The following is a 22,470-nucleotide window of genomic DNA, read 5'->3' on the forward strand; positions in this document are numbered from 1 at the left end:
AAAATAGCTGTGTTTTCTGATGGTTGTAGGTGACCCTGTCAAAGGGTTGCTCGACTTGGAAGGGATTGCCAACCCCCAGGTTGAGAACTGCTGCTGTAGGTGATAGTAAAGGAGCACTAGTCCATTATTTTATTTGTACTTTTCTTACGGATGCTTCGCTCATTAGTGTTTTAAATGGATACCTGCCGATATACATTGCCTAAAAACCAACAAGATAAAATTGTTTGCAGAGTTTAAATTTACTGGAACTCAAGTTCACTTTGAGCTCCCACCAAATTCTTAATCCATGTGACTAAAGGAAAGTTAAAGCTAGTTCAAGAATAATTTGATTTTGGATATCATGCTTTTGGTGGTACTATAACAGTGTGCATCAGAGGACATCAGAATCAAAAGTTTAGAAACTGCAGTTTTCTGAGGAAATCGTCTCAGGTAATAATTTAATAGCTAAAGATCAATATTTAAGGACTGTCACAGGGAGGAAGGTTGTTTGTAGCTATTAAAGACTAAAATAGCATCCGTGGGTATAATCGACACAGAAACAAACTTCTGTTGGGTGTACCTCGAGATTTAAGAGCTGCCAAGTATCCCCCTGAGTGGGGGAACGGCAGTACCAGGCCACATAGGAAGACAGTACAGACAGTCCTGATGAGACCTGATAGGCTAGGGTCAGAGGGAAGGGGAGGAGGACCTCCCCTATCAGTGGACTGGGTGAAAGGTAAGGGAGTAGAAGAGGGAGGAAGGGTGGGATTGAGAGGGCACAAGGGAGGGGACTACAGCTGGGATACAAACTGAAAAAACTGCAATTAATAATAATAATAAAGAGCTGCCAAGTAATGGGCTGGAATCCCTAGTGTGAAATGAGGAGTGTGCTCTGAAGCACTGTGACTGAAGTGCAGGGAGCAGACTGTACGACTTTTCAGGGAGAGTAAGAAAATTTTTTTACCAAAAGGATTTGCTTACGTGACATTTATAATCCACAAGGCTTTATAATGTTGTTTCTGTTCTAAATGCACAAAGAAGGAAGCTTTGGTGCTTCTTGTACAGTAATCCAGCTTGAACTGTATCAGAAATGTCATTGACACTATTGAGGGATTAGGCAAGACCCCCACGTTATACCAACCAGTCCTCCTAACACTATTTCATATTTAGTTCTGTTTAATGTCAGTATTATCATATAAAATATATAAGCTAATTAGCATGTTTATTAAAATTAGGCCCCATATAATTTGTAAATAATTTTAATACAAGTAAATATTGAGATAGAACAAACCAAATGTTGCCAGTTGTAGGTTTCTTTACATTTTAATAAATAAATTAGAATGAGTTACAATCACATTATCAAAATCTTTCCTATTTATGTAAGGTTTTTTAACTATAATATTTTGAAATGCTACAAATCAAGTTTGGGGTAGTTTTTTAGTTTGTTTTAGTCTTGGTTTTTGAGACAGAGTCTTACGTATCACAGATTGATCACAAACTTGAATTCATTACAGAGCTTTGGGTTTATCCTTTTGCCTCCCTAGTGCTGGAGTTGCAGATGTATACCATCATTTGCATCTAGACAGATACACATGGCTTTCTTTATTGATTCCTATGGAATCCAAATGCAATGGCTCAGTTACCATGGAGTGTTATTATTAGCATGTAGTACTTCATAGAAATTCACTAGTGTGTCTTAAGTACAATTGTTCCATAGCATCATTGACCATCCAAGCGTCCTTCCTGCTTGTTTTTTCTATTACAGTCCCGGCAGGTAGTGTCACCATCTGGATGGCTAATGTTAGCCTAGTACCAGTTCATAGTTTCTCCCTATGGGAAGGAGGAGGAATAGAAGAGCTGCGACACTCCTATCTTGAAGGGCCAGAAGTGCCCGTACCATTTTTTCCTTCTCCACTGGAAGGAGTGTACTCATGTACAATACCTTATTTCAGAGTTGGGATGTAAAGTAATGAGGAAGTTCTAAGTCAGAACTTATCATGATAGCCAAGAACCTACTCCTCAATTTGTTCTTTCTCAATTTGAGTTAGTCAAGGCCAGTTAATTTGCTTAACAACAAATATATATTTTATGAATTATGGTTAATTTCTTAAACCTTTTTCAGTTAGATGTAATCATAGCAGATTTGGACGGAGGCACTATTAAAATTCCGGAATGCATTCACCTCTCTTCACTCCCGGAGCCGCTTCTTCATCAGACTCAAGCAGCGCTTTCTTTGGTATGACTCTTTGTTCATGGTAATTTTTCGTGATTTAAACATGAAACTAAGATAACAGGAATTATAAAACATTGTCTGTAATTATGTACATGTGTATACATGTTTACACATTATATTAAGACATTCTGTCACTATGTAGGTCTGACACTTATTATGTAGACTAGGCTGACCTTCATCTTACCTACCTCTGCCTCTCAGGAATTGAAATTAAAGGTATATACCACCACACCCTGTTAGAGTGTAATTATTTTTTTTAGTGTAATTATTTTAAAGAATCCTATTTTTGAAACAACTGTATTCTTTTACAGTCTTTAGAAGAGAATTCACTTACTAGGTAGTTATATAAAGAACATTTTTTTTCTTGTTCAATATAGTTATGCAGTAGATATTATGTACCAAATACTGTAAAAATAGGATAAAACTCTCCCTCAGAGATCCCTGATTCCCTACCAGTGTGGTGGTGGACGTCTTTAATCCCAGCTATAGTGTACAGTATATGTCATGAAAGTAAGAGCAGTGTATATTGTCCAATAAGAACCAAAAAGAGATCAGATTTAATGGATATAATAGAGGAACTTTGAAAAACAAGTATAGAAGGTTTGTTTGGTTACTAAATAGTTATAATCAAATGACAGTACATGACTAGAACCGAATAAGAACCACGAATGACTTCAAAGGCACCAAAACATTAAGATAGTATAGGAGTGCCTGGATGATTTGTAATTAGGGCTGATGTTTTAGTTTTAGTTTGCAACAGGGTTTCACTGTGTCTGACAAGCTGGCCTCTGACTCACAGCCCTCCTACATTAGACTCCAGAGTGCTAGCATTACAGGTCTTCACCACTACGGCCAGGTTTGTATTCATTTTAAGGATTATTTGAGTATTTTGATGCATTCTCAATATACTGTGAATAACCTTTGTTTGTGTTTGTGGTGTGGGGTTTGAACTCAGTGCCTTGTATATGCTTGGCATCCTATTGAGCTACATCCCAGCTCTTTTTAATTTTATTTGAGACAGGGTCTCACTAAATTGCTAAGGCTGGTATCTCACTTGCAACCCTACTGCAACAGCATTCCATGAATCTGCAGTTATGGATGTGTGCCCTCACCCCAACCTCAAAATGATCTGCAGAAACATAATGTGTTAGATACTTGGCAGAACCTCATCTGTTCCTCTGTGCAAGTCTTGCTTAGTCCTCTTTCCCCCGCCCCCAGCCACTCTTCAGCTTCCTGACTTTCAAAGCCTAGCTGAAATGCTAACCTTTTTCTTCAGCTTTCCCAGGGAGCTGTCCCTTGTATTTCTCACGTTACTTAGTGTTCATAGGCTCATCACAGTCTACCCTCTTCTGAAATGCAAAGCTTAACAGCTTCTTCCTCCCCTTAGTATTTCAGTTAGTTTGTTGTGCTTTCTCTTCTTTTTTTTCTCAGTATGCTTTTAAAAGATTTTTAATTCTTACTGTATGGGTATGAATTTTTTGCCTGCATATATGTATGTACACCATATGTGTGCAGTGCTTGAGAGAACTAGAAGAAGGTATCGGAACTGTAGTTGCTGCTGGTTGTAAGCCACCATGTAGTTTCTGGGAAACAAACCCAGATCCTCTCGAAGAGCAGCAAGTGTCTTAATCACTGACCTTTTCCTCCAGCACCCCCCCACACTTTAAAAACATTTATAAATTAATTTTTGATAGCATACAAGATATGTTTTCATTATGACACTATCATACGGTCATTGTACTTTGCTTACTTCACCCCCATTATCTTCTTTCACCTTCCTCCCCTTTCTCACTGAACCTCTTACTCCCATGACAGTGGTCTCTCTTCTTCCATCTGTTTAAGTCTTGATTTCATATATATAAGAGAAAACATGCCTGTCTCTCTCCCATTACTATGTTTTATTTTCCTTTCTCTTCCCTTCCCCCTCACATAACCCCATTCTACTTTTATGTAAATCTGGATAACAAATTTATGAGAGAAGCACATGCTATTTGTCTATCTGCTTTTTACTTAAAACACTTTAGCATGGTGATATACAGGTCCATTCATTTTACTTAAAATAGCATGATTTAATTATGTTTAATTATTCTTTGTAGGCAGTAAACTTCGTGGCACATTTACTTTATTCATTCGTTAACAGGCATCTGGACTGGTTCCCTGTCTTAGTTATTGTGACTAGTGCTGCAGTAAACGTGGGTGTGCAAGTACAGTGTGGTTTACTGATGTAGATTATTTTAGGTAAATACTCCAAGAGTAGTGCAGATAAGTCTGATGGTAGGTTTTGTTTTATTTTGTTACTTCACTTTTTTGATGAACTTCCACCTTGATTTACATAGAGGCTGTGCCAGCTTCACTCTTTGCATGGTGATTGAAGCCCCAGCCCCCCTGAGTCTTTGCCAGCATTTGCTGTCATTTGTTGTCATGATGATAGTCACTTTAACTTTGAGGGAAATGGGATCTCAGTCAGCTTTTAATTTGTGTTTCTCTGATTGCTAAGCATCTTGCCCATTCTTTTTCAAATATTTATTAGCCATTTGAGTATTTCACTGGATGATTTGTTTTTATTGGTGTTTAACATTTGACTAATTTATATATTTGAGATTTGACTTCTGGGTTTAATATGCAGCTTACAAAGGTTTTCTCTAATTCTGTAGGCCGTCTCCTCTCTCTACTCATGTTTTCATTTCATGTAGTTTCAAATCAGTTCTGAACCATGGAGCCCTTTTCAGAAGAACTTTCTTTGTGCCTGTGAATAGATCTTGAAGTATTTTTCATTATGTTTTTTTCTGACAGTTTTAAACTTTTACATCTTAGGTTAAGGTTTTTACTTCATTTAAAAAAATTTTATACAGAACAAGAGAGGGGGGTCTTAAATCATTCCTTGATATGTGTATATGATTTCCTAGCACGTTTTTTTCAAGTGGTTATTATCTTTTCTATAATACCTGTTTTATGACACTTCTGTCAAAAAAAAAATCAGTGATTGTATCTATGCATTTATTTCTGGGCTCTCTGTTCTATGTCATCTGTTAATTTTCATATTATAAGATATAAAGTCAGCCTCTATTAAGTAGCAGCATAGCTATATAGCACTGCTTTCAACAGGTTCCTACCTAGAAGTGAGTAATGTTTTATAATTTGGTATATGTTCTCTGAGAACTGTATATACTTAGATGTATGTTTATCTCCGTGTGTGCATTTATTTGTTTGTGTTGTTTTATTTTCAAACAAGTGAGCCAATAGTATATAATTTTTTTCTAGTTGGTCTTTTAATGTTTATTTTATGTGTATGGATATTTTGTCTTCATGCCACATGTGTGCCTACCAGAAGAGGGTGTCAAAACCCCTGAAATTGGAGGTACAAATGGTTGTGAGCCATCCTGTAGTTGCTGGGAATTAAACCTGGCTCATCTGCAAAAACAGCAAGTACTCTTAACCCCTTGAGCTCCCCAGTTCATAGGAGGTCTTTCGTTTCTTTGTTTGTTTTTAGCCCCCCCGCCCCTTCCCAAGACTGGGTTTCATTGTATAGCCTTGGCTGTTCTGGACTTGCTTTGTAGACCAGGCTGGCCTCGAACTCACAGAGATTCGCCTGCCTCTGCCTCCCTGGGTACTGGAATCAAAAGCATGCACCGTAACTGGATGGACTTTTTTTTTAATATAATGTTTTATTTTAGAGATTTTCCACAACAGTTCATGTAAAAATTATATCAGTTGAGTTGTATCTCATGGTGGGAATATAATCTAATAACATGTACTGATAGTTCACCTAATGCCCCCCCAAACTAAAATGTAAGTCTTATTAATCCTAGATAACATATATAATAAATTTGCTTACTTTAGATTTTGCACCCTGATTTGGAAGTAGCAGATCATGCCTTCCCTCCTCCACGAACAGCTTTATCCCACTCAAAAATGCTGGTAAGAAATTTAATGTTCAAATTTGATGCTTTTAAAGAGTGTTGTGCTTTTATTTTTAGGTTTGCTGAAGTAGCTGAGTTAGAAATACCCTCAGAAGATGCTGTATGGCAATGTGCCTACGAGAGAGGATTTGACTTTTTTTTCTTTAGGAGACAAGAGTACAGACAGCAAAGAAACGAGAGCCTTAGCTATAGCCTGGAAGACCACTCAGCATAATGGATTCCTCTGTTCTTGTAGTGTTATATATCAAACCCGGTGCCTTATTGATGCTATGTGTGTGCTATACCACAGAGCTAAATCTCCAGTGGGGTGGGGGATACATAGAAAAATGAAATAATAAAAAAAACATTGAATTATAGGAGAGAATTATGTTTGAGGAGTAAATATGCCAAAAGGAGTTTTGATCAGCAGTCATAAGAGAGTGAAGGGACAGCAGACAATCCTCTTTTTTTTGTGCCTGGTTCATGTCTTAGAGGTGAATATGGGGCCAGTAGGAGACTTAACAGAGCTCTGGTCCTCTGGGAAAAAAAATGGCTTAAGCATTCTTGACTTTTATTTCTTTATCAGTTAAATAAGGTATTGACTGAATAAATACATAATTTTCTTTAACAGTTCTAAAACTGTTTCTGTAAGAACTTGGATTGGAAGACTTAGTGTTAAATCATGTTTTACTAGAATAAGAATAGATTTTTATAATTTGGATAAATGTTGGAAGAATTTCATAAACCTTTAAAATACAGTCTTTGAGAGATTTTCCCTTTTATATTCATAACTATATCTTTTGCAGATATAAAAATCAAATGTCTTGGCATATATTTCTTTCTCTGACTACCTATTTTTCCTCTGGAAGAAAATTGTATGCGCTAGCATCAAACTGTTTGGTTCACTAGAAAGAGCAAACCAGTTTCACCCAAGGATAGGTAGACTCTTACGGGCCTCTCACTGCCAGGATGGATGAGCATGGGAAGCATGCCCACCTGCTCACACAAGCTTTCTTCTTTCTTCCTTTTCTTTTCTCTTCCTTCCTTCCTTCCTTCCTTCCTTCCTTCCTTCCTTCCTTCCTTCCTTCCTTCCTTCCTTCCTTCCTTTCTTATTTAATTTGTTGTTTAAAATTAAATTACCTGTATGTTTCATTTTGCATTTTCAGGATAAAGAAGTACGCGCAGTTTTCCTTAGGTTATTTGCACAACTCTTCCAAGGATATAGGTCATGCCTCCAGCTCATACGGATCCATGCTGAGCCCGTGATACATTTTCACAAAGTAAGACACAGTGCCGGGTTGCCTGTCTAGAGCACTCACTCGGTATACCCACTGTTAGCCATGTGTATTGAATTAAATTTTTAAATGCACTTAAAGTCTGTGTTATGTGACAAATAGAGCTGGTGTCATGTTTTTCTTCAGAATATGTAAGCTTAAAATTGATTTTTCTCTTATTAAAGTGTTATCAAGTATAAGTTGAGAATTAATATGTGATTTTTTCCTCCTGTCTTTTAGATGAACTCATTTTTTTTTCTTTCCAATACCTGTAATATTTCAGGTACCAAATAAAACTGTTTGAGAAAAATATATTTCATGACAATAGTTAGAATACCTAACGGCATTCAAGCAATCATCAATTTTTCTATTTTTTTTAACTTTTCTATTTTTTATTTTAACCATTTGTCCATTTCCCAGTGAAATTATCACTTCACTTTTTTTGTTTGTTTGTTTGTTTTTTCTTTACAGACAGCATTCTTGGGGCAGCGTGGCTTGGTAGAGAATGATTTCCTCACTAAAGTGCTCAATGGAATGGCATTTGCAGGTTTTGTTTCAGAAAGAGGACCTCCCTATAGAGCCTGTGATCTCTTTGATGAGGTACAGTTCTTATCAATGACTAATAGTTTAAAGCAAAACCCATTAACATTTACTCAAATTCTTAAACACCTTGTAATCTGTTATGTATATAAAATTGTGATAATTATAATGTTAATTGGAAAAATTAGAAAATTGTAGAATATTTCAGAAGTACATAAATTTTTTAACAACTAAGATTAGATAGTCTCTTAGATCTTTTTGAAAATTGGACAGTGCTTATATAAATAAAACTCAGTTTTTAAATACAGTTGTCAGTTTGCAGCTGGGTCTAACTTGATGCACAGATATATGACTCTAAATTGCATTTACATTTAGTCCATCAATGTCATAGAGCTGTAATTTAAATTTATAGCATTCCTATAATCAATAATAACCATCTTCTAGAAATGTTTGGGACAAATATGTAGTCTCTATCTTTTCAAGGATTTGACCATATAAGGGGAGACATAGAATAGATGACTAGGACACTATTTTACATTTATTGTGCTTTCTTTTTTTAGTGTACTTTTCATTTATCATTTTATTATATGTTCACTGAAGTGCATTATAAAAGACAGGAAAGTGAATTTCATTTATATTTTAGTTACTGAAACACCACTGTATTTGGAACCAATAGATTTTGAAGTTCCTGATGTCCATCAAAGAAAGTCACTCCTGGAACCTAGAGAGAGGCTTTGTTACCTCTTCCCAATGGTGGCTTGTCTTGTAGATAGTTAAATACTCACAGGTAAGGAGAGGGGAGCAGAGCTTCTGTCCTGAAGACAAAGGCCACACACCTGTATAGCACACACATAGCATCAGTAAGGCACTGGGTTTGATATATAGCACTACAAGAACAGAGGAATCCATTATGCTGAGAGGTCTTCCAGGCTATAGCTAAGGCTCTCGTTTCTTTGCTGTCTGTACTCTTGTCTCCTAAAGAAAAAAAAGTCAAATCCTCTCTCGTAGGCACATTGCCCTACAGCATCTTCTGAGGGTATTTCTAACTCAGCTACTTCAGCAAACCTAAAAATAAAAGCACAACACTCTTTAAAAGCATCAAATTTGAACATTAAATTTCTTACCAGCATTTTTGAGTGGGATAAAGCTGTTCGTGGAGGAGGGAAGGCATGATTTGCTACTTCCAAATCAGGGTGCAAAATCTAAAGTAAGCAAATTTATTATATATGTTATCTAGGATTAATAAGACTTACATTTTAGTTTGGGGGGGCATTAGGTGAACTATCAGTACATGTTATTAGATTATATTCCCACCATGAGATACAACTCAACTGATATAATTTTTACATGAACTGTTGTGGAAAATCTCTAAAATAAAACATTATATTAAAAAAAAAGTCCAGCCTCACATCATCCTGACTTGCCCACTTCTTTCTAGTCACTTACCGAGCTTCCTGTTAATAACAGTTAATGCCACTGTCTTTGATCATACTAACATTTATATCAACCTTTAGGTTCCTAGTTAAGTCCTCAGTGGTTGATGGCTTATATAGCTAAACTAAGATGCTTGCCAAAGTCCTTTTCACACTCCTTTGCTGGTCTCTGAAACTTTATTAATAGCAACATGAGTTTATGTGCTGTTTTTATTTCCTGCCCACATAATTCCTTGCTAACCTCTGGCAAGAAAATCAACTTGATTGCTTGCAGCATTAGACTTAAATGTTTCTCATCCTACCCTCTTTGATCATTTACATGAGAACATGTTTTATTAGGAAAATAACATTTGCTCCTTGGAAAGAGTTTCATTTCCCACATCGCATGGGTTCTATAGAGCTGTGAGAGGCAGCTTTCACTGTGCACTGTCTTTGGCTTACACTGTCATCAACTGTCATTACACCTTAGAAATGAAAAGCAAATCTGCCTTTCTTTGTATGACAGTCTTCTGAATATTGGTATAGAGTGGGAAATCTGCCTTCTCTGATTAATCTGTTAATTCCTAGAAGGAAGAAACTCTTCCTTTCCCCTTTTGCCTGTTTACTCTCCTCCATTTCTTTTTATGTTAGTAGCATACACTCCTACACAGTTGCCTTTGCAAATTAGTTAATAGAGAGGTGGACTCATTATATATCACTTGAGAACTAAAAGGAGCCTGAAGGTCATCCTGCCCTTCCATCTTCATTTAGAGGTGTGGAATCTGAACCCAGGTCATACTGTCCATAGAGTTCAGTCAGCATGACAGGAATTGTTTGTTTATATTTGTAAGTTGAAGAAGCATTTGGAGACTTTCTTGCCTTCTGAGTTTTTCCAAGGAAGTGAATTAGCATGTGTGGGGCCTTTAGAGTAAAAAGGCTTCTCTGCACTCTGTAGATGACCATCCCCCAAGAGTCACTGAATAGGGGCCACCTGGAAGCCTGTGTCATCCTGGGATAGAGGTGAAGCCCAGTATAACTCTGAGTAATTTGTTTTTAAAATAACATATTTTAGATGGCTTCTAGTTTGTCTATTGTTTGAAAATAACCGTTTTTAAATTCGGTGTATTTAGATACGGATTATAGCCATATGTTTCTTTTTCTAAGTTGGTGGCTTTTGAAGTAGAAAGAATTAAAGTTGAAGAAAATAATCCACTGAAGATGATAAAGCATATTAGAGAACTTGCTGAGCAGCTATTCAAAAATGTAAGTAAGTGTACTTAATCCATTTAGAAGTATTGATAAAACATTTCATTTTCAGAACAGAGAAGCTCCAGCTTTCAGCAGTAAAAATTATGCTCTGGATAATCAATCCTAAGGTGTTATACTTGGTCCTGTTTGTCAGAATGTATCACATTTTCACTGTATCATGAAGATGTCTGGCCTGCGTTTTCCCCATAAACCTTTTGCCCTCGTTGTGCTTTTTGTCTGTGTTTCCAGTTTAATACAGAACTTTAAACACATTGGAAGTCAGAAGAACCTTAGACAGCACTGAGGGACGTGCTCTGCTGCCTCATAGGGAACTGTGGATTAACAAGGCCGCGAACAAGGCCGCGAAGAAAGAAAGACACCTCAGGGGGAAAGTGCTCCCCCGGTAGGGGAAGGGTTGTCCATTAAAAGATGTGTGTGGTGAGCTAACCACCTGAGGTCTTAGGCTGGCAGCGAGATCGTGTGCACATAGAATTCCTACTTGTGAACTTTTGACTTCTTTTGCTAAGAGACATAAATCAAGTGGGGAATGTAGACCTCTGAAGTTGGTTGTTGTTTTATTTTTTTTAAGGAATTAGAGTGAAGAAGAACTTGATATTAATATCCTGGGTCCAATGCATATTGCTTAATCTAGCTATTTGACAAGGTAAACCATTTTGACAGTGAGTCATTAGTCATTGCTTTGTCAAATTCATTTGAAATCTGAGAACCAGTAAGTTAAAAGCAGAAATAATAAAACTATTACCTTGTTAATATTATTTAATTATATTTTTGCTTGTGTGTGCAAGTCGTGTGTGTGTGTGTGTGTGTGTGTGTGTGTGTGTGTGTGTGTGCACATGTGGGTGTGTTAAGGGTTGAACCCAGGGCCTTGTGCATGACATGTATCCACTATAGGTCTGAACTAGTCCCCCCACACTACTCAGTTACGCTCAAGTTCTCCATTTTGTATCAGACCTTCCTTTGAGAGAAATAATTTCTTTTTTATATATTCTTTCTTGTATGTATCAAAATTCATACTGAGCAGTGAGTTCTGGGTTGCAAAGGAGGATTTATTTTGTACCTGTACAACCTTGCCTTTGTCCATCAGCTGGGCAAAACCACACATAAGTGCTAGAGAAATAATTCTTTTGAACAATTCATATTAAAACAAATGGTGTTTCTTTTCTGAACTGAGCCCATCTAAGTTATGCTACATAACTGCATGTTCTTCATTTATTTCTTCAGTTACTAGTGATTTTTAGTTTCAGTTTTGACAGTGTGTTTTGCATAGCATAAACATAAACATAAACATAAACATAAAAAGAACAGTAATGCCAGAAGAAATTAGGCATAGCATGTTTGGCCTTTGCAAAAGATAATTTTCTATTTTAATTATTCAACATAGTAATACTTCAGTTGACTGTCATTGATAATTAGTTTCTTTTATAAGAAGCAATGTTTTGTAATCTTACACATATCTCATTTTAATCATGATTTATCAAGTTTAAATAAATGGGATTATATTAACTACTTTACATGTTATCTAAAATCCTGTAGCACCCATTTAAGGCAGGTCATTATATCCTCATTTTCTTGAGGATATAATTGACTCAGAATCATGTAGCTATTAAGTGATAGAATCCAGGGTTAAATTTATGAACTTTCTTATGTCTAATTCCTAACCTCATTCTGTCAGATTTGCTCTATCTGCAATAAAAAAAAAAAAAAAAGTAATAATCAGCCAGGCAGTGGTGGTGCACACCTTTAATCCCAGTACTAAGAAGGCAAAGGCAGGCAGATCTCAGTGAGAAGAGGCCAGTTCTACAAAGCAAGTTCCAGGACAGCCAGAAAAATTCTGTCTCAAAAACCAGCAACAAACAAACAAAAAAAGGTAACAATGTTTCCATTATACTTTATGACAGTGTTTTAGCATACTTTCTCACTTAGCAGTGACCCTGTGCTTGGCAATGACCCTGTGCAGTAAGAGAAGGCTGGTGTTGAACAGATGAGGAAATTGAAGATTAGGAAGTAGTTTATTCTTCTCTTGGAAGGAATGGTTTATTGATGCATTTCAAACATGAGGAAAATGTCAGCTGGGAATCAGTTTAATCAAACAACTCAAATAGGACTGATAACTAGCTGTTTATTTCTTTGATCTTTTTTTCAAGACTATTTCAGGACAAATGTTATAGCTAGTATAACATTTCTAGTTATACTATAGCTATAGCTTTATATATATAATATACATACTATATAGTATACATAGTATATACTATATACATATATATACTATATATACTATATAGTTATGCTATATACTATAACTATAGTTATAGTATAGCTAGTAAGGTGACCAAAATTAGAATTCTGGCATCATTTTGCCTCTATGTGAAGGCCAAGTGTCTACAAGGGATTGTGCCAAAATTCTTTAATGCAAAGACAAAATAAATGCTTGCTTCTTATATCTTAAATTGTATGATATATGCTTTATATTTACCAGTATATAACTAAAATACAATAAAGTGAATGTCTAGTAGTTATACATTCTTAAAAGTCAATCTAAATCACAGTGTCTTTTAGTTTTTAAAGTAATCATAATGAAACATTACATTCTTATATAAAATAAAAGTCACCTTATTTATTACGACTCTTTGAAATGCACTTTACATTTCATGAGTCGACTGAGCTGTTTTAAAAATCTAATTCAATTCCATTTAATTTAGTTGATTCCACTCAAACACTGTGTACTTATGAAATACCAGTGTCAAGTCTGTTTTAGGCACATGATTCTAATGTCTTTCAGAAAAGATACACAAACATGGTGATTGAGAATCCGAGAATATCATGCTGGGTTGTCGCCATTCCTTCTAGGTGTAAGATTCTGAAATTTGCGACAGCCCCAACATTACTAACATGGAAATACTTTGTGAAATTAAAACAAACAAACAAAAAACCCCAGACCATTGTGGTACAGTTACTTTGTGGGTCATGCAGGAAATTGAGACTACGAGGAATCATGTCAGTGTATGGAAAGTTAGCTACATAGTTCTATTTCTATATGAAAACCACTTTCACTCCCATGTCAAAGTCACATATCTAAAATTTCCATTTGTTAAGCAGGAACCAACCATATACTTTTACTGTTTGATTATTCTTGGGTTAGAATTAAAAAATAATGATCCCATTCAAATGTTTGTAAATACTTTGCTACATTTAAGTCTGGTATGCCTGTATAGCTTGTATGCTAGACCAGACTTTGCTACATTTAAGTCTTGGTATGCCTCTCATTTCAGGATTTAAAAGAGATCTTGGTTTTCCAGTTTCTTCTCATCACTCCTTTATTTAAACCTTGAGTGAGGTTTCAGGAATGTGAGTTTTATGATTTTAACTAGATTTAGCTGCTTTTCTTAGTTCCTGGAACTTTGAAATAATTAAGAAAAGTATAGGTGACTTCAGTAGCTTGGAAAGGTGGAATACAGGAGAAGACTAAATGCATTTGAGAGAAGTCATACAAGCATTAGTAGGGTTTCTACTACAAAGATTATTGTATACTCATCTATACAACTTGTCCTTCACTGCCCAGTTGGTAATACTGAAGGCTGCCCTCTGCCTTTCAGTGTCTGCGTGAGCACATATTTTCCTACTTAGGCACCTTATCCCTGTGATCCCAGACCTTATACAAGACCTCATAATTAAATGCCAAAATAATCAAGATAAGAATTTATGAATTTCATTTTGAAGTACTAGAAAATCAGTTAAAATAAGACCCTTTAACTCAAAGCATGAACTCTTCTGATTTGCTTGTTGCACAATAAATCAATTTATTATGATCTGTTTTACACAGAGTAAATTTTTAGTGCACACATCTACACATTTTGACATGTGCGTGGTGCCACCAGCACCATTGTAGGTGCATAAAACATTTTTCTCACTTGGAAAGTTCCTTGATACCTCTCTATAGTCACATCTTCATACCACCTCAAATGCTTGGTAACCATTGGTCTGTTTTCTGTCTCTGTGGCTTTCTTTCCACAGTTCAGTTGTTTTGAATAATACATAATGAATTTCAAATTCTTCCATGGTCACATATAGCTGGAAATTATACCTTTCGCATCTTAGTAGCATTTACTTGCATGGATTGCTCAAGTTTTATTTCTCTGTTGATCTGCTGAAAAAACAATTTTGGTAATAATGAGTATCCTAAACATTTATACAGGTATTTACATAAATATAAATTTTACTCCTCTTAGATAAATACTTGGGACTGAGATGCCAAGATATATAGCACAACATTTAACTTTGTTTCAAAACTGCTGATTTTTTTAAATGTCTATATTATTTTGCATCCTCACCAGCAGTAAATGAGAATTCCATTTGCTTTACATCTTCAGCAAAACTCAGTAACATAATTTGTTTTTTTCTTTGCTTTTCTTGCAGTCATTCTTCTAGGTTTGCAATAGTATAGCTTTGTGGCTATTTTAATTTCAGCAGGCAAATGAATAAGTGTTATCTTAGCTAATCGTTATATGCAAATACTGCCTTAATATTTGTGATACAAGTAATTAGGTAAGAATGCAGACTCTCCATCTGGAATCATTAAAGTAATGATTCTCAAAAAAAAAAAAAAAAAAAACCTTCCTTTTCTATCTAAAGAGATTGTCATATAAGGTCAATATCAGAAGATACTTTTGGTTATCACAGCTAGAGTGGCTGTGCTGTTGTCATCTATTAAATACAGGCCAGTAATGCTTCCAAGTATTTTACATGAAGACACACCACACCCATTGTAAACAAGGACCTGTCAAGTTTAAAATGCCGGTAGTATCAAGACTGAGAAGTACATCCAGTTAAGGTGAAGCAGTCAGAACGTCAGATGGGGAGAATATGCTATATTTCAGTGGTCATTAAAAGGGTTATCAAGTTGGAAAACTGAGAATATCTCATTCTATCAGTCTCATATACTGTCAGGCAGCTCAAGAGTTCAATTATATTGATAGTATTTAATGTTTACATAAGCAATAATAATGTCTTCAACTGTATTTGGGAGGATTTGTGTCATCTCCAGAGTTCTAGGTATGAATAGTGGACATTAAACACTTTTAAATATCTGAACTAAACTGGAATTTTTGGCAACCTCTAACAAAGCCACATTCATTTATCATTCACTGCTAAGTCCAAGTTGTAGGAAGTTTTTGTTGTTGTTTTGTTTGTTTGTTTTTGGCTACTGTGGCTATGGCCTGCTTTGAATTTCCAGTAAATCTTAGAATTTTTGTTTTGTTTTGCCTTTTTTTTTTATATGCATGCTTGGCCTTCTTTTCTATAAAACTAAAAACATTCTCATTTAGTCTGGCAAAGGAGGAAAAAAAATCACGTTGCCTGACCATATGGTGGTATATATGTCTGTAAATTTTTTTTAAGACTGAGAAAAACAATGAGCTTCTCCTTATGAGAACCTTATCAGGATTACGTAGACCATGCTTGAAAATCATCATCAAAATGTAAAATTTACTCCCAATGATAGGACTTTGTCAGGCTGTTCATTCTGGTGGCTTGCACAAAATTGTTTCTGTGTCACTCTGTTCAGTTGACTAAGTCTTTGGTTATTACTTTGTGCTTACATTTCTCTGAACTCTGGTAAAAATTTGTTCGTTTGGAATGTTAAAAAACAACAGATTTCCTTGTTTCTGCAGCAAAACTGGATTATAGTTTTTAACGAAATCAGGAACCTAAGGAGCCAGTCCAAACCCATTCATAGCGAGAAGTAAGAGTAGGTATTTCTATGACCCCCTGAATACAGCAAATCCTAACCTGAGTTTCCTTTCCTCCCTGCTCTTTTTCACATGTTCTCATGGGGACCAAGTTTAACATACTGTCCATTAGAGGGCAGTAGTGCACAGACAGAGCAGCCAGGAAACCAAACAGATTTCGCATGCAATAAACACAGTATGTCAGAATTTAGCAAATCTATCTAAGGTCTACATTTTGCTGTAATATGTTGCTGCAGATAAGCTCACCATTGAACTTATAACATGAGGTTTTCAAATACTTGTTATATAGATTTGGTTTACAGTTTTTCTGATTTTGTTTATAAGAATACTTTTAATGAGCAACATCTTTTTTTAAAGACGTGATTTATGTTTAGATTGTTGCTACTACTTTTGCTACAAGTGCAATCACTATTATTACTAACATATAAATAGTTGGTGTTGTGATATGCATTTCATTTTAAAAGCATGTATTATACAAAAATGTGTAACAGAAAAATGTTTTTAATGTAATCTAGACTTATAGAAAATAGCCCTAGATTGATCCTGGGAATGTGTGTAGTGTTTGTGTTGTGATAACACTTCTGTAACAGTTGGTAATCACCTTCACAAGACTTTCATGAAGTAGGTTCTGTGTTATCAATATAAATGAGGATGAGTGAATCAAGCCTATACTTGATTACACTACTGATAAAGGCATGGATTTGAACCCCCAGCATTCTGAAATCAGAGAACATAAAACTAAAAGATGTTCTCACTGGATTAACTAAGTTTGTTGCTGAATTGTAATGCTACTTAGCTTTATCATGTTTTCGTGTCTAATCTTGTTTCAAAGCTGTCTATTCAACTTTTCCATTTAACCCTAATAGTCATAAGGTTACATAAGTTTGGATACATCTGAAAACCTTGACTCATCCCTTTCTCTCTTGTTTGTCAGTTGTTATGGGCACAAAATACCTGAAACATTTAACTTACAAGGAGGAAAGATTAATGTTGACTCGATGGTTCAGAGACTTTAAGCAAAAGCTACTGGACCCTGATGTTTTTGGGGTTTGGTGGCATAGCTCATCATGGCAAGTATACATAGTAAAAGAGGTTGTTCATCTCACTGTGGCTTGGAAGCAGAGAAAGGAAGAACCAAGATATCCTCATCAAGAGTGCATACCTTGTGATGTAACTTCTTTTCCGCTAAGCCCTAACTCCTAAGGATTTTAACACTCCCAAAAGCACCAATGGCTGGTGACAAAGCCTAGCATATGGGCCACTGGGGGGCATGTAAGATCCAAGCTATAATGTTCTACTGAAATTCCTTGACTTTTTATGGGTCTTTGTTCTTTTCTATAAAAATAAACATTCCACTTTACAGATCTGGCTAGAAGTGTTAAATTTGTTTCTAAACGACCTTAAGCCCTTGTTAGAACAGCAGGTAGTGGAGATGCTAAGAAAAGTAAAATGTAATTCAGAGATACTCGCATTATTACAAAAATGTCTACTTGAATTTTTTTTTATGTTTTAAAAGTTGTTAAAATGAGGAAGCTGGGACATGGGCCAATGGATAAAGTCCCTTGTCTTGTAAACCTGACAACCTGAGTTCAGAGCTTATGTGATAACAAAACAGAGTAGTGTCCATGTCCATAATTCATTTCAGTGTACCTCTGTGGGGAAATGGGATGTAGAGACAGGAGAGATTCCAGCAGTCTGCAAGCAGGCTAGCCCAACCTACAGTCGTGAGCAAGAGAAACCATCTTGAATAAGATGTAAGGTAAAGACCAGAATTTTCCTCAGACCTCCACACATACTCCTTCGGCATATACCCATGCTGGCACACATATAAGCATATACATATATACATATACAAAAAATGTTATGATGTCATGATGACTGTTTACTTCATTTGAAATAGAGTTTGCACAGGGTTTTTTGTTTTTTGTTTTGCTACAAAAATAAGTCTAAGAAGAAATAGTAAATATTCTTTAAAGGATTCAGGATTCAAGGTCCATATGAATTACCTCTCCACTCTGGGAAAACTGTATCCATTATATTAGAAAGTTGATAATTAATTTTTTTTGAGAATCATGCCTAAAAATAAAGCAAACAAATATACTACTTTTTTGAAAAGAGAGAAATTATAAAGACTACAGACCAGTGATGTTTATATTAAATCCAGACAGAATTTTAAAAAAATTAAATATACATGATTTTGCTTTTTCAAGGAACCTTGTAACATAGCCTGATTATCTTATGTGTGCCTAGCAACACATAGTGAGCAGTGCAAGAACCAGAATCTAGTGTTTTGACAAATAAAGCAGTCTTATTTCCATTGTGTTCTGAAAAAAATATTAACTGTATCCTCTGCCCTAATCCACCTTCTTCTTTTTCTGGATCTGAGCCACATAACCAAAAAGAATTCGGGGAGCAATCCTAATAGATAGTGACAGTTGCCCATTTTTAACTGACAAGAACATGTTATAGGATACTAATGAGTTTAGTCTACACCATGAATAGCATAGGTTCAGTGGGAATAGGGAATTTTCTGGTGGCAGAAGGATAATAAATGCTGGAACTGGTCTAAGAAAGGTTGTAAAGCAGCCTTCCCTAGAGAGCTTTACAGAACACATAAACTCCACTCCCCTCCTTAACTCGATACCAGAAAAAGTTTCACTCTGGCCCAAGAGCATTTAAAAATATTAGCTGATAAGATTAGGGCTGTAGTTCAGTGGTAGCATATAGAAATTCCTGGGTTCAATCTCTTGTCCCAAAACTTTAAAATAACTAAATTATTACATTTTTTATGTATGTCAAATATTGTATCTCACTTGATAGGATGTAGTGGAAAGTGCATGCCTATCAGATTTTTCCTGCACCAGGTATATAGAACAGGACAGATAAACAACAACAACAAAAAACCAGCAAAAACCCAACTTTTAATATGGGGCTGAAGAGATGGCCCAGAGGTCTTGTAAAGGACTTGAGTTTAGTTTCTAGCACCCACATCAAACAACTCACAGCCACCTAGAGCTCCAGGTCCAGGACAGTCAGTGCCCTTCTTTGACCTCAACAGGCATCTTCATTCGTGTGCACTTAAACACACACATTTACATCGCTACTTTACTTTAGTAAGATAAGGCTGAACATTAAATAATCCATACTATGTGAAAAGGTTTTACATATTAAAGAGAAAAATATAAAGAAGATAAGGGGTATATTGATGGAGGCAATATATTTTTGGTAATGTGTCCAAAAGCTGTCCTCAAGAAATGCAAATTCAGGGAGTAGAGAAGCATTCCAGACCAAGGGAACAGTTGTGTGCCAAGGTCTTGAGGCAGAAACAGGAAAGCCTATGAGTCTTGACTCAAATGTATGTAGTGTAATTCCATAGAAAGGCTAGATCTTGCAGTCTTGTTAATTACTTTGGGTTTTATTCTGGTGAAGGAGCCTCTTGAATGAACAAGGTTGTGTGGTGACTTTTTATGCTTTTAATGAGATCACTGTCTTTACTGTTGAAAGATGGAAAAAGGCAGAGTCAAAGAAACCAGTTGTACTGGATAGTATGAGAGCTGTTGGCTTAAACTAAAATGAGACATAATCAGATTATGAATGTACCTTATGGATGGTACATGGGTAATTGTATGTTAGAAAGAGGGATTAAAGGTGACCAATCTGTGATTGGGAAAATGCATATGCAGTGATCAAGACTAACAGATTTCTAAATAGACTATATTTAAACCTTAATTGAAGATGTTATTTTTTTCATTTATTTATTTATTTATTTTATTATTAGTTACATTTTATTAATTCTGTAGCCCAGCTGCATCCTGCTCCCTCATTCCCTCCCAATCCTACCCTCCCTCCCTCACTTCCTCCCTGCCCCTTTCCAAGTCCATTAATTGGGGAGGACCTCCTCCCCTTTCATCTGACCCTGTTTTATCAAGTATCTTCAGGACTGGTTGTAAAGTCCTCCTCTGTGGCCTAGCAGGACTGTTCCTCCCTTGGGGGGTGGGGAGGTCAAAGAGCCAGCCATTGAGTTCCTGTCAGAAATAGTCCCTCTTCCCCTTACTATGGGAAACCAATTAGTTACTGAGCTACCACGGGCTTCATCCGAGCAGAGGTTCTAGGTTATACCCATACATGGTCCTTGGTGGAGTGTCAGTTTCAGAAAATACCCCTGTGCCCAGATATATATGGTCCTTATGTTGTTCCTATCCTTTCCACGTCATACTAACTCCCCCTTCTTTCATATGATTCCCTGCACTCTGCCGAAGGTTCAGTTATGAAAGTCTTAGTATCTGCTTTGATACACTGCTAGATAGGGTCTTTCAGGGGCCCTCTGCAGTAGGCTCCTGTCCTGTTACTTGTTTCTCCTATGTCCAATGCACATCCCATTTGTCTTTCTAAGTGAGGATTGATCATCTTACCCTGGGTCTTCTTTCTTGTTTATCTTCTTTAGGTGTATAGATTTTATTATGTTTATCATATCTTATAGGACTATATGAGTGAGTATATACCATGTGTGTCTTTCTCCTTCTGGGGTACTTCACTTAGAATGATCTTTTCTAGATCCCACCATTTGCCCGCAAATTTCATGATTTTCTCATTTTTGATTGTTGAGTAGTATTCCATTGTGTAAAAATACCACAATTTCTGTATCCATTCCTCCGTTGAGGGACATCTGGGTTGTTTCCAGGTTCTAGCTATTACAAATAAAGCTGCTACAAACATGGTTGAGCAGATGTCCTTGTTGTGTACTTGGGCAAATTTTGGGTATATGCCTAGGAGTGGTATAGCTGGATCTTGAGGAAGCACTATTCCTAATTGTCTGAGCAAGCACCAGATTGACTTCCAAAGTGGTTGTACCAGTTTACAGTAAGATGTTATTTTTCAATCTTACTGGAAATACTTTGTTTCATAGTTAAATAGAGGACTATAGAATTGGGGCGAACACTCAGATTAAGAATATTGAATTGTTGATGTCTTTATGACTAAGAGATAAGAGACTGGAAGTGACTTCCAAGGGCTTTAAATGTTAATAGAGTAGAAGCCCAAGGATTCAGCATTGAGACATTCACATAATTAAGAAGTGAGAAGATGCAACCAGATCTAAAATTTAAGCACGGTACATATTCACAAAAGAAATCAGCCAACTGTCTCAGATGCTGCTGAACGATCCTGGAAGATCTTTTCCAGATCCCACCATTTACCTGCAAATTTCATGATTTCCTTGTTTTTTATTGCTGAGTAATATTCCATTGTGTAGATGTACCACAATTTCTGTATCCATTCTTCAGTTGAGGGGCATCTGGATTGTTTCCAGCTTCTGGCTATTACAAATAAAGCTGCTACAAACATGGTTGAGCAAATGTCCTTATTTTGTACTTGAGCCTCTTTTGGGTATATGCCTAGGAGTGGTATGGCTGGATCTTGAGGAAGCACTATTCCTAGTTGTGTGAGGAAGCGCCAGATTGATTTCCAGAGTGGTTGTACAAGTTTATATTCCTACCAGCAGTGGAGGAGTGTTCCCCTTTCTCCACACCCTCTCCAGCATGTGTTGTCACTTGAGTTTTTGATCTTAGCCATTCTGATGGGTGTAAGGTAAAATCTTAGGGCTGTTGATCATTCTGAGTGAGCTATCCCAGAAGCAGAAAGACACACACGGTATATACTCACTCATATAGACATATAATATAGGATAAACCTACTAAAATATGTACACCTAAAGAAACTAATCAAGAGGGAGGACTCTTGCTAAAATGGTCAATCCCTATCCAGAAAGGCAAAGAGGATGGACATCAGAAGAAGGAGAAAAGAGGGAACAAGTCAGGAGCCTGACACAGAGGGACTCTGAGAGGCTCTGCCCTGCAGACTATCAAAGCAGATGCTGAGACTTATGGGCAACCTTTGGGCAGAGTGCAGGGAATCTTAGGAAAGAAGTGGGAAACAGTAAGATCTGGAGAGGACAGGAACTCCACAAGGAGAGCAACAGAACCAAAAAATCTGAGCACAGGGGTCTTTCCTGAGACTGATACTCCAACCAAGGCCCATGCATGGAGATAACCCAAGACCCCTGCACAGATGTAGCCCATGGCAGTTCAGTATACAAGTGGGTTCCACTGTAATAGGAACAGG

General features: G+C 36.4%; 1 protein-coding gene and 1 non-coding gene across 4 annotated transcripts in view; one reads left to right on the forward strand and one right to left on the reverse strand.

Moving 5' to 3' along the window:
• Positions 1 to 22,470, forward strand: part of Sbf2 (SET binding factor 2) — a 335,395-nt gene that overhangs the window by 167,026 nt on the left and 145,899 nt on the right. For all 3 annotated transcript variants that reach the window (XM_055627308.1, XM_055627306.1, XM_055627307.1), the window contains 5 exons: positions 2,102 to 2,215; positions 6,053 to 6,130; positions 7,278 to 7,391; positions 7,857 to 7,985; positions 10,502 to 10,600. In XM_055627308.1, the coding sequence (XP_055483283.1) occupies positions 2,102 to 2,215; positions 6,053 to 6,130; positions 7,278 to 7,391; positions 7,857 to 7,985; positions 10,502 to 10,600 (534 nt within the window). The remainder of the gene's footprint in view (positions 1 to 2,101; positions 2,216 to 6,052; positions 6,131 to 7,277; positions 7,392 to 7,856; positions 7,986 to 10,501; positions 10,601 to 22,470) is intronic.
• Positions 11,588 to 11,715, reverse strand: LOC129691558 (small nucleolar RNA SNORA40). The gene has a single exon (XR_008722490.1). It is a non-coding gene; the product is annotated as a small nucleolar RNA SNORA40 (small nucleolar RNA).

This window comes from Psammomys obesus, unplaced genomic scaffold, assembly GCF_907164565.1.
Source record: "Psammomys obesus unplaced genomic scaffold, mPsaObe1.curated_primary_1811, whole genome shotgun sequence".
Lineage (NCBI taxonomy): Eukaryota > Metazoa > Chordata > Mammalia > Rodentia > Muridae > Psammomys > Psammomys obesus.